General features: G+C 40.0%; 1 protein-coding gene and 1 long non-coding RNA gene across 2 annotated transcripts in view; one reads left to right on the top strand and one right to left on the bottom strand.

Annotated features, from left to right (window-relative positions):
• Nucleotides 1–1,251: 1,251 nt before the first annotated feature.
• On the top strand, nucleotides 1,252–1,919 carry LOC143112507 (uncharacterized). Its single transcript, XR_012984772.1, has 2 exons — nucleotides 1,252–1,301; nucleotides 1,707–1,919. It is a non-coding gene; the product is annotated as an uncharacterized LOC143112507 (long non-coding RNA).
• Nucleotides 1,920–7,927: 6,008 nt separating this feature from the next.
• The window catches only part of acer3 (alkaline ceramidase 3), a 33,956-nt gene continuing 29,383 nt past the window's right edge, over nucleotides 7,928–12,500 (bottom strand). The window contains exons 10-11 of the mRNA XM_076273542.1: nucleotides 12,358–12,403; nucleotides 7,928–11,417 (exon numbers count right to left, since the gene is read on the bottom strand). Coding sequence (XP_076129657.1) covers nucleotides 11,364–11,417; nucleotides 12,358–12,403 — 100 coding nt within the window. The 3' untranslated portion in view covers nucleotides 7,928–11,363. The remainder of the gene's footprint in view (nucleotides 11,418–12,357; nucleotides 12,404–12,500) is intronic.

Below are 12,500 nucleotides of genomic sequence, written 5' to 3'. Positions count from 1 at the left end.
CTCAAACCCTACGTCTATGCAGTCGTTCAACATTGTGGTGAATTAATGACGAGTGAAGCCCAGAGCGTCTAATAACATCGCGGGTGGTTTTACGCTGAAGTTGGTACCTCCAGATTGTGAGGTGCTACTTCGGACTTGACGAACTCTTATAGTAGGCAACCGAAACTCCTTACTGCAGAAAAACCGTAGTACTGTAGGTTTGATGCTCAACAGATTGCTCTGGAGTTAGTTATAAGTTAATAATAAGTATCCATTGATATGTGTGACAAAACATACCAACTGGTGTCAACATCAGCTAGGCTATGTTGGCATTTTCTGATGGTTCTTCATGACTGATCATAAGGTACAAAATAAATAATACAGAAATACTGTGCTGGGCATTGGTAGACACATTCATCTGTCTATGTATCTATTTCTTCTGTGTAAGCAGGTTCTTATGGATCCCCAGTTGCTGCCTCCTTCTGAAGCACAGGTGGGTCATAAAATATATTTTACTGTCTATGAAAATAGGTCGCCGCCCGATGTGAGTTTCAAAAAGCATACCTTTTGAACTTGTTGACGGCATTATTCTTACTTAAAACAACATCCTCGGATGTGTATGTTTTATATTTTGTAAAAGTTAAAGAGAAATCACTACTATTCTATCTTTAAAAGTCAGTTTATTTTCAAACATTTTTGTTGGTTCCTGTCAGTGATAGATCATTATCTATGATAAATTTATCTACACTGGCAGGTTATTAGAGAGGCTGAAAACCAGACTGGAACAGGCTCTTCAAAGGCAGCCTCTGGACCTAGACTATTTATCAATACCCCCTTTAGGAAGCACCATTAATGCTTAATAACTTCCTTTCACCTTCATTATTGTATTTGGGTGAAGGGAGAAGTATAATTCAGATGTTTTTTGTTTTCACAGTGCAGGATTGTATGTTTATGAAGCACATTTAAAATAAAATATTGACTGTTACCACATACAGTGGGTCCCATTCAGAAGTGGCCATTTCTTTCGCACTTTCTGTGATTCATGCAGCTGTGTGAAATGTATTAAAACTTATCGCCACAAGGTGGCAGTTTAAGTCCGCTGTAGCATTTGTAAACAGGGCAGTGGAGTGCATTCAAAGGCGTTGCAGTGGCAGTGAGATACTGTAAGCAGAACGAAACTGAAGATCACCTCGTTGAAGTCATACAGTAGACTAGGCTAAATCTGCGCACTGTTTTTGTTGCAGATGATTTTGAAAAGAGTGGTTTGACCAGATGAAATGGAAGACTCATGCCGTGTCACAGCCTACCTCAGACAATACGTTGTAAGTGGTATGACAAATATTTCCTAAGATCCCTTAGGAATCTTAGGATCAGAGTGGGGCTGATCAGAGTGATTTGGATTTGATGAGAGATCTGTACTTGAACCACTCGCAGACTGAAAAATATGTGAAAGTATCCCAATCCGTGAATTGGTGAAACACACTGAGCACACAGTGAGGTGAAGCACTCACTAATCCCGGCAGTGAGCTGCCTGCAACAACAGCGGCGCTCGGGGAACAGTGAGGGGTTTGGTGCCTGCTCAAGGGCACTTCAGCCGTGCCTACTGGTCGGGACTCAAACCGGCAACCCTCCGGTTACAAGTCCGAAGCGCTAACCAGGCTAGCATTGTATAACAAACAAACTACTACTAAAAGTATTTTTTTGATATTGTCTTTTAATTCTTACAGGTTCTTTAGAGACATTGAAAGACCTGGTGGTCTTCTGGACGGGACACCTTCAAAGAAGCTATGGATGCAACGCTGAAATAAAGCAATTATGGTTTTGGCTTGATCTAGTGTTGTTTTCTGCAAGTTCAATGCAGTATAGTCAACAATTTCAGTGTTTCAGACGGTGACCAGAGTTCCAGTTGTTCAATGAATAAACTATGCAATGAGAAACTGTATGCCGGTTGCTATTTTTCCTAGTTGTATATTTAACTACAATGTGTGCACCATATGCAGTAGCCAGAAAAGTTGTGATTTTGTTTCTCAGCTGCCACAAGGCACCTACGTGTATCCCCAACTTGCTCTGAGAAACTGGCTCTGGTAAGAATTGATGTCTAAGTTGCTTTGGATAAAAACGTAAGCGTAATGAATAAAATTATTTATTAAAGTTTACATATCCCAGCATTAGGGAATAATATTTAAAAATGCAATTTTAAATTTATCAGACAGGACAGGGGAGAAGTCTACAATAATGGTGTTCAAAGACTAGAATACAATAGACCTAAGAAACACATTTTTAAGAACAAATATAGGAGGGAAGGAGATGTATTTTCTATTCAGTGGTGGCTACATGTTCTCCATGCTGATGTAGAGAATGGTCCAGTGATCCAGTGGAGTGATCTTGAAGGCCCTTGATAAGAGATATTACATCAGTGTTTCTCAAACTTTTTCAGAACAAGGACCACTTAAGCAATAAATAAAAAAACCTCACAGACCACCTAGCTAAACAAAAAAATAGTAGGCCTACTCATTGAACCACCTTGCTTATTGTCAGGATTCATGATTTAAACTGGCGTAGCTTACATAGGCAGTGTTACAGAACTGTTTGGATTTACATAAAAGTTGTTCAACATCGCAAACAAATCATCTATAGGCCTATTATATTTTAGCATGCCTGCTCGCGAACCACACTTTGAGAAACACTGGCTTAGGCTACATGAATAGACAAAAACAACGATGCATATTTACATGCACACTGAAACACTATGTAGAAAGAGAGCATTCTGGAAAAGCATGATTGTATTTGTAGTAGTTTATCTGCACAGGTACAGTTGGCAAATTATCAAAGTTAACGAACCATCAGAAATGTAAAACGATGACTGTAATTAACATAGCTTAAGTCGCCCATTTGAAATGTAAATAAATTGATAATTTAACTACCTAGGAACAGCCAGAAAGATAACTGCCGATAGAGAGGGGAAACATTTTGTTAACTACTAAACTAACCGTGTATCAGGTACACTGGCTGTATTAACTATCAATGTACCTCAAGGAATATGGGAAACTAGCATCGGAGCCCGTTCCCTAGACATTCTCTGCTAGCGTGCTCCAAGCGTAGACTCCAAGTTTGGTTGCACCCACACAACTATCCACGACGACGGCGCTGCTCCTGCTCTGTGATTGGTTAGTGAACTGAGATTCATGGTTGGCTAGCCAAACCTGAGGATCGCCATTGGCTATTCAACAGGAAGCGCCAGAACAGTCTCAAAAGTATTTGTGTACTTGTAGAAAATACTTGTGCGAGCAGCAGAGATTTGTAATGGCAGAATAGTTTCGTAATTGAAAGACAGCAACTGTGGAATATTTAATACCTGTGGAATATATTTGTAAGTAAAGGACATATGAGTAATGCTTAAAATTGTTCGTGTTATTTTTTTGTTAAATCACAAATTTTTACAGTTACAAATCCTGTTACACACACACACAATACATATGAGACACTTCTCATCCCTAAGGTGGTGCAAAAGTCTGTACACCTGTAGAAAAGATTTGTAACTGTAGAGCAGCTTTTTGTGCGTAGAATATTGATGTGTAATTGTAGAATATATTTGTAATTGTAAAATATTTTTAACTGTAGGATGATTTGTAGCTGTAAAACCGTTCCGTACCCGTAGAATAGATTTGTAAGTGTAGGGCATATTTGTGATATTGACAATTACTTGTACAGATCATTTTTACAGTTACAAATAATTTCTACAGTTTCAAAACGTGATACACACGTACAAAACTTTTGAGTCTAATATTCTTCCATACACCAAGCGTATTCTGCCTCAATGCTGCGCGCGCATCTAGTTTTGTTGGTAAACGGGAAACCCGTAGATCTGCACCTAATCTCACACACAATCGTCTTGTTGAATGCAGTGATCTTATCTGCTAGGTGCTTGTCTTTGCCTTGTAACTGGAGATTTAACTCATTGAGCTTTCCAAATATATCGCTAAGATAGGCCAGCTTCGTCAAGAAATGTTCATTAGTGAACGTGCTTGCAGATTCAAACATGCGCTCTTCCTCCAAGAACACGCGACAGCACCTCACCTCGGGAAAGCCACCTTGCCTCGCTGTGAAACAGTACAGCCTTTTGGTCAGCTACCATCTCCTCTCAAAGTGTGGAGAATAGACGCGCTTTTAAGGGCCGGGTCTTGATGAAATTCACCACTCTCACAACCTCGTTCAAAATCTCATTCAGGTCGGGACTAACTAAGCTGCCTTTACACGAGCGCTTCCCTATGAATGACACAGTGCGTCCATTGCACATCGGGTGCTACCTGGGCCTAGGCTACAGATAAAAAAATAAATAAAAAACTCACTGTTTTTCACGTCAGTTCGCACCAGGGTCGGACTGGGAACAAAATTCGGCCCTGGCAATTTTCTCCTGGACCGGCCCACCACTGGACCGACGACCCCCCCCCCCCCCCAAAAAAAAGCAACACTTCATAAACTGAACCCAAACATTAAACATTTAGATTTTAGATCTATAGCCTAATCACAATAACACGGGGGTCCGAGGGTGTCTCTCCGGGTTTTTTTTTATTTTTAATTCTGGTTGCTAATCACACCATTTTAAAGTGATTTGAGAGGGACAGGATTTAAGGGATAGGCAAGACAGGCTCATTTTCTGTCTGTCTCACGTCATGTTACCCCATTAAACCACATGCATTAAACCCCATGCATTAAACCACATGCATTAAACCACATGTCACTGTTTGACTAAATGAAAAATATAGGCTACTGAACATGGACATCGTCATAGTTGAAAGAAATTACGTTTTGTGCCAACGTGTTGTAGAAACACAACCACGGCCTTAATTTAATTAACTTAATTTGGTGCAAATCTCCTTTACTTTGGTTATAGTCCGCGATTCACATTAACTGTAGGCTATCACCACAAGTGTATACTAAACGTTTTTGCCCAAGTTTGTGTGCCGTCATCACATTTTGCAAAATTAGGCTACCTTCGTTACTAACCTACCAGTTGATGGCCTACTTTTTACCTGCATCGACTCGGGATTGATTGTGCATCTAATGTAGAGCCTAGCCTACACTCGGTGGAGAGACTTCCACTTTCCAAGTTTCACTTTCACTGCATGTCGTTGTGAGCTAAAAGGCTAGGCCTACTATATGGGAAATACTTTGAAGTTCCTTTTGAGTAGGATCAATTCCAAAAATGAATGGATTTTCTTTAACCTGTGCTACACTTTTCCACCAAGTTGTGCGAAAGTTGTAGGCTACCCGTAGTTTTTTTTTTATGTTGACAGAACCGCACTACAGTAGCCTACATGGTGCAGTAAATGGAAGCTCTTGGTAGTGCGTGCAACTAACGTCTATAAAAACAATATATTTATGGAATAAAACTAGACCTCTGGTTGCTGTTTACGGTTAAACTTGTGATGTGAACACCAGCCAGCGGAGGGCACCTACTAGGCTACCATGCACTCGTAGGCTATATTTCCCCACAAACCTAGTGGCTGCTTGGACAAATCCACTTGAGGGGTGGGGCAGGGGGGCGCGATCGTAACACACACTGAACCTGTCATAAAGAGGCCAAAATGATTGACCTGTCACCCCCCAAGCCAAATGGATGCAACTGCATTTATAGGCTAGGCCTATGCACTATGCCTACGGAGGTCACCGGCCCACATGTGGACCGGCCCACCGGGCATTTGCGCGGTTGTACAGATTACCAGTCCGAGCCTGGTTTGCACCCCACCTGGCATGTCTCCGCGACCCACAGTTTGAGAAATGCTGTTTTACCCTCTCTGTCTCCACTCTCGAATATTTTGTTAATGCGGAGAAAATACGTTTTTAATGTGCAGTGCAAATGCGGAAGTTAAGTTACCAATGTGGGATAGAGAAAACGTTTGAAAAGGCATATGACTTAGATCTTTTTTCGTGTACCCCCTGAAATCAGTCCACGTACCCCTGGGGGTACGTGTACCCCAGTTTGACAACCGTGGGTGGGTCATTCTACGAAAACGTGCCATTTTATGTCCCTCAAACAAAAGTGTCTTGCAAAGCTGAATTAACAATATTTTTTTCATAATTATTTTATATTTTAGGAAATATAATAATGGTAAAAATAAATTATTTACTTTTTAAGAATACATCTTTTTTTTAAAGGATTTTAAGCACTTTTCGTATTAGGAATATTGCAAAAGCTGTAAAAATGGCTTGTCCCTCGGTATGACTTGTCTAGTATCACTGGCTATTTAGGATTAAAAAAGTCAAATTATCATAAAAATAAATACATGTACAAAAAGCCTCAAGTGTTTGTTCATGGATCATTAAACAATTTTATTTGGAATGTTTTTAAAATTATGAAAAAATCAACATTTTACATTTGTCCCCATGTTGTCGTCAACCCTGTTACTTTTGGATAAAAACCCCTTTGGAGAAAATGAACTGTGCCAAAAGTTACATCATTTTCAGGAAGTGATATCCCCTGCCTTCCAGGAAGTTAATGGTGAAAAGACCAGAAAAGTGTTGTTCTCTTTTAATGACTTTTATTACGGTTTTGCTCCGTCTGACAGAAGGGGACAAGCTAGTTTTGTCAACCCTGTTACCACAAAATCATGCATTAAAAAATTATTTGATTGAAAATTTAAATGTAAATATTTAACAGCATTTTAACCTCTCTTGAATGCACACCATGTGGTGTCCTGGTGTCCACCACATGGCTAGTAATGGCTGCCGGTAACAATATTTCATCAACCCTGTTACTGTCAATCCTAAAATCTAATAATTCATGTGTTCAACTCCAGAATTATTTATGTAACACATAATTATTTGTATAATATTCATGAATAGTTACAAGAGCACTCATTATTTTATAATAATATATGTTTTTTTTTGGTAACAGGGTTGACATAGCACACATACCTCCATTGACTATTTGTTAAAGTAAATAAATAAATCAATAAGATAGCCTGAGATGGCACCGCATGTTTTTCTGAGAGGTAAGAATCTACTTCATCCAAATAGGTGCTTCAAGATTTTAAAAACAGTACTTTGAAAATTAGATATTTTGAATGCAAAATGGCACGTTTTCGTGGAATGACCCGGGTATAGACTAATGAGGGCATGGTAGGCTACTGCATCTTTAATGAGGGCATGGTATAGACTAATGAGGGCATGGTATAGACCAGAGGTTCCCAAACTGTGAGGCGCACCTCCCCTGGGGGGCGCCAAATAATTTGAGGGGAGGTGCGGAAGGTTTCAAAAAAGAAGGAAAAACGTTTATTTCATGTTAGAACTATCTATGTTTTTTTTTCAATGATTATGTAATTGTCAACATTATAAAATCGAAATAAATCATAGAAGAGATGTATACTAAATATTTGGGATAGTGGAAAGTATTATTGATCCCTATCCTGAGTGAGAATGTATTGTGCCAAACTTCATAACGTAATTTAGCAACAGTGCCGCCAGCCGAGCTAGCTGCAAGTTACCAGTGAACAGTAACTTGCAGCTCCAAGCGGATTTGTACACGCAGCCTTACAACACTGTTTACAGCTCTTCGAGTCACAGTAAAATTTATTTTTTGGTAGGCCACATAGCTAATTTAGATAAATTTATGGTGTGGGTGGTTGCGTGGGTGGTGACGTTCCGATAGCTAACTTAAAATGGACAGATTTGTCACATTTTATCGCTGCACGGCCCGAGCCTGATATGGGCAACAAAGCCAAATGTCGAAAATATGATGAAAACTCATTGCATTGCATAGCATAGTATAGGGGGGGCGGAGGTGTCACTGTTTTCGGAGGGGAGGCCCACATTGACGGAGTTTGGGAACCCATGGTATAGACTAATGAGGGCATGGGATAGACTACTGCATCTTTAATGAGGGCATGTGATAGACTACAACTATGAATGACAGCAACACTGAATACATAACACATGTGCAAAGAGGTAGTTTTCAAATCCTTTAATAGCATAAACTGCAACTGCACAAAATGTTTGAAATTATACTCTTTTTTTTCTCACAAACTTCACAAATCACATGGTAATAGGACACACAGGTAGGCCTTGGCAGGAACATGGCAACAGGAGGAATCACAGTGGGCTGGTCCCCATACCATCTCCCATAGGCCCCTTACCGCACTTACAGTAGCTCCCTCCCATAGGATCTCCCCATACTGCACATAGATTACAACTCCCTCCCATAGGATCTCCCCATACTGAACATAGATTACAACTCCCTCCCATAGGATCTCCCCATACTGCACATACTGTAGATTAGAACTCCCTCCCATAGGATCTCCCCATACTGCACATAGATTACAACTCCCTCCCATAGGATCTCCCCATACTGAACATAGATTACAACTCCTCCCATAGGATCTCCCCATACTCAACATAGATTAGAACTCCCTCCCATAGGATCTCCCCATACTGAACATAGATTAGAACTCCCTCCCATAGGATCTCCCCATTCCGCACTTACAGCATAGCTCCCTCCCATAGGCCCATTCCGCACTTACAGCATAGCTCCCTCCCATAGGATCTCCCCATTCCGCACTTACAGCATAGCTCTCTCCCATAGGATCTCCCCATACTGCACTTACAGCATAGCTCCCTCCCATAGGATCTCCCCATACTGCACTTACAGCATAGCTCCCTCCCATAGGATCTTCACATACTGCACTTACAGCATAGCTCTCTCCCATAGGATCTCCCCATACTGCACTTACAGCATAGCTCCCTCCCATAGGATCTTCACATACTGCACTTACAGCATAGCTCCCTCCCATAGGATCTTCACATACTGCACTTACAGCATAGCTCCCTCCCATAGGATCTCCCCATACTGCACTTACAGCATAGCTCCCTCCCATAGGATCTTCACATACTGCACTTACAGCATAGCTCCCTCCCATAGGATCTTCACATAGGGGCAAATGGCTGGGTTCTGTGTCCAACTCCAGTGAGTGGGCTGAACATCAGAGTCTGCATGGTCATTTGAACGTCCCTCTGGAGCAAGGCAACATGGAAGTGCCCCCAGGGTGGAAACCCAGACGGCAGCGAACCCATGAGGCAGGTCAGGCCTGGATCTGGGTCCATTGATCAGGGGGGGGCAAACCTGTTTCCGAGCCTACTGCACTCTGGGAAATAAGGCACCCTAAACATTTACGACAACACAACGCTCCACCATCGGCAGAAGCAGCATCACACAGGACGTAGAGACACTTCTAATCATGTCCAGTAACTTGGCTAATTTGGACTTTTTATATGCAATTAAACATTTGTGCTTATATGACATCAGTTTTAGGAGTGATATGAAGCAACCATACCTAATATTGTAACTTGACATTAAACGATTACTAACCAGCTTCACTGGGATAAAAACATGGTTATGGCAGTTCAAGTGGTCTACAATACACAGGTAACACATGGGCAATGGTTTACGTTAAGATGAAGAATTAATGACACTAGTTAACATCAAGAAAAATAAGATGAAGTATTGTAATTGGTGAATGTTTCTGAAAGCTGAGGTTCATGGCTTATTCATGCTTAACTGATGCAAAAAATCATCTAGCAAACTGGATTTGAAATGATTTGGTAACAGGCTCTAAACCAAGAGATCCAGGACAGTGCATTACGTGATTTAACAACACTGAGAATGATGGTTAATTGATGTTAACCCATGCACTTACTGATGTCTATTAACCTTAATGTAAAGCATTTCCAACACATGGTCCATATTTATAGATTTCCATGTTAACCGATAGTTACAAAATTAGCCAAATATGGATTAGCATGGGTCACCTGCATTCATTTGGGACGATTCCAAATATGGTTCAGGTAGTTTTGTAGTACAATACATTGAGTCCTTAGAGCTGCTTAGTGAAATAGTCCATTCCAACAATTTTCCCCAGATGCAGAAATGTTCCCCACAGTTTAGAAAACAAAAGGAAAATGAGTGAGCAAACAAGCAAAGTGAAAAGTGTAAATCTGTGTAAATCTGTAAATCTGTGTGCATAACTTCCTTCATGAGATCACAAGCCATGCAGCGATAGCCACAGACGAGACTATGGTGAAAGAGAGGTGAAAAGCTCAAAATAAGTTCAAAATATGAACTTATCATTATTATTATTATTTCATTCTGCTATTTCAATTTTTTTGCAAATTGACCAGCTCATGGGAAATAACCTCCCTATCAGCAGACTGTGTGCTGTTGGTGTCTATCAGTACAGTCGTAATAAATAAGGCTGCACTAACTTCTTGTTTTTATTTAGTAAAGAAAAATGAGGAAATGAAACTGCAAATGACAGAAACCCTAAAACAACAACTCCTAAATCCAGCCTATAACTTCTTGTGCTTCAATCTGTTTGGAAAATCCTCACTCGCAACTTCACTCCGAACGGTTATGAACAAGGGGTACAGCATTACTAGCAAAGAACAATATGAGAACATCATGATATTTAGGTCACAACACCATATTACTGCCATCTTTTTAGAATACAGCAAGTATAGCAATCTTGTTCTTTAGTAAGAACTCTGGAGCCATCTTGTTCTTTAGTAAGAACTCTGGAGCCATCTTGTTCTTTAGTGGGAACTCTTGTTCTTTGTTCGTTGCTTTGACTTCCTTTCCCATTACTGTGATGACTTAAGAGAAGAACCAGGTCTAATGTATGTATTTTAAGTACTTAAGACACAATGTTATCAGAGTAGACATATATATCCAGATAAAATCAAAATCACAATATAAATTAAATAAAAATACTGAGATACTTAGTGGCACTGTCTCACGATGGTATCGTGTCAAAAATATCACAATACTACACTGTATTGATTTGTCCTACACCCCTAATTCTGTATGAAGGACTTTTCCAGTTAAGGTAATGACTTTTGATAGTGATCTACCATGAATATTAAGACACTTAAAAATGTTAATGGCAAATGGATTACGACTTTCTTTATGAACAAACTATCTTGCAGAACACAGAATAAAATCTATGCCTGTGTTGAATACTATCTGAGGTAAAGATCTCGCAGTCTTTTTCAGCGTTTTCATGTATTGAACCCATAGATCAATGCATTTAAATAAATACAAAATCAAAACTGGTTGTGTCACCTCAAAATCACCTAAAAATGGTAACAACTAATTGTTGAGTAATTAGCTCAAATGTTTAAAAAGGATGAGAGTTGAACAGTCCTGTGTTATAATAATGTTCTCTTCTCAACGCTACGCGGCCAAATGAAGAAGGAACAGCGCTGGCCTGGGGCAGAAAACCTCAAGCTGGCGTCTGGGAGGGCCGTCGTCGTGTCCAGACGCGCTGAGCGGAGCGGACCCTCTCTCTGAGGCTGGTGGCGGGAGGCCGCTATCTGCCAGCCTTCGCACTTCTTCACCCTGTCTTCGCTGACCCGATGTGCAGTGTCGGCCAAACACCACACACAAACTAAACACAACGAACAGCAAAACAATGAATTAAACACCACACACAAACTAAACACAACGAACAGCAAAACAATGAATTAAACACCACACACGAACTAAACACAACGAACAGCAAAACAATGAATTAAACACCACACACAAACTAAACACAACGAACAGCAAAACAATGAATTAAACACCACATACAAACTAAACACAACGAACAGCAAAACAATGAATTAAACACCACATACAAACTAAACACAACGAACAGCAAAACAATGAATTAAACACCACACACAAACTAAACACAACGAACAGCAAAAACAATGAATTAAACACCACACACAAACTAAACACAACGAACAGCAAAAACAATGAATTAAACACCACACACAAACTAAACACAACGAACAGCAAAAACAATGAATTAAACACCACACACAAACTAAACACAATGAACAGCAAAACAATGAATTAAACACCACACACAAACTAAACACAATGAACAGCAAAACAATGAATTAAACACCACACACGAACTAAACACAACGAACAGCAAAACAATGAATTAAACAATGCAAGATTAGAACAACCCACAACAATGAATAATGAAATAATGAATAAAACGAAGCAACTAAATACAAACTGAACAAATAAAATAATGAACAACAGTCAACTGCAGACCTACATGTCTTTTTTATTTTGAATATTTCATTCTCAACTTTCAACTATCCCACTTGTCAGGTATTTCACCACAGCATCAAGCCTTATTCAACCACAGTTCCAAACCTTACGTTAAGACACAGCTTTTATCCAAAGCAAGACAGACTTGCATTGGCGGCGGGTTCAGGATTTTAGCCTGGGCTGACGAATTATCAGATGGTACTGCTGCACCACGCCCAGAAAAGATACCGTGCGTGTGTGTGTGTGTGTAAGAGAGAGAGTGACCTTTCACCTACCTTAACCTCTGGTCTGTGCTTGAGGTAGGTTGATCTGATCTGGAGGCTGGACGAAAAAAACATACAAAAAAAACACATTGATCCAAAAATGTATCTTGCACAAACAAACAAATAAAGAAATAGTAAACCAAAGTAGTGAAATG

This window comes from Alosa pseudoharengus, unplaced genomic scaffold (assembly GCF_046254945.1).
Source record: "Alosa pseudoharengus isolate Yale_2024_CS ecotype anadromous, Long Island Sound unplaced genomic scaffold, YU_APseudo_1.1 YU_APseudo_1.1_scf_8, whole genome shotgun sequence".
NCBI lineage: Eukaryota > Metazoa > Chordata > Actinopteri > Clupeiformes > Clupeidae > Alosa > Alosa pseudoharengus.
The sequence above is the reverse complement of the archived record's forward strand: the minus strand, read 5'-3'. Positions and strand labels throughout refer to the sequence as shown.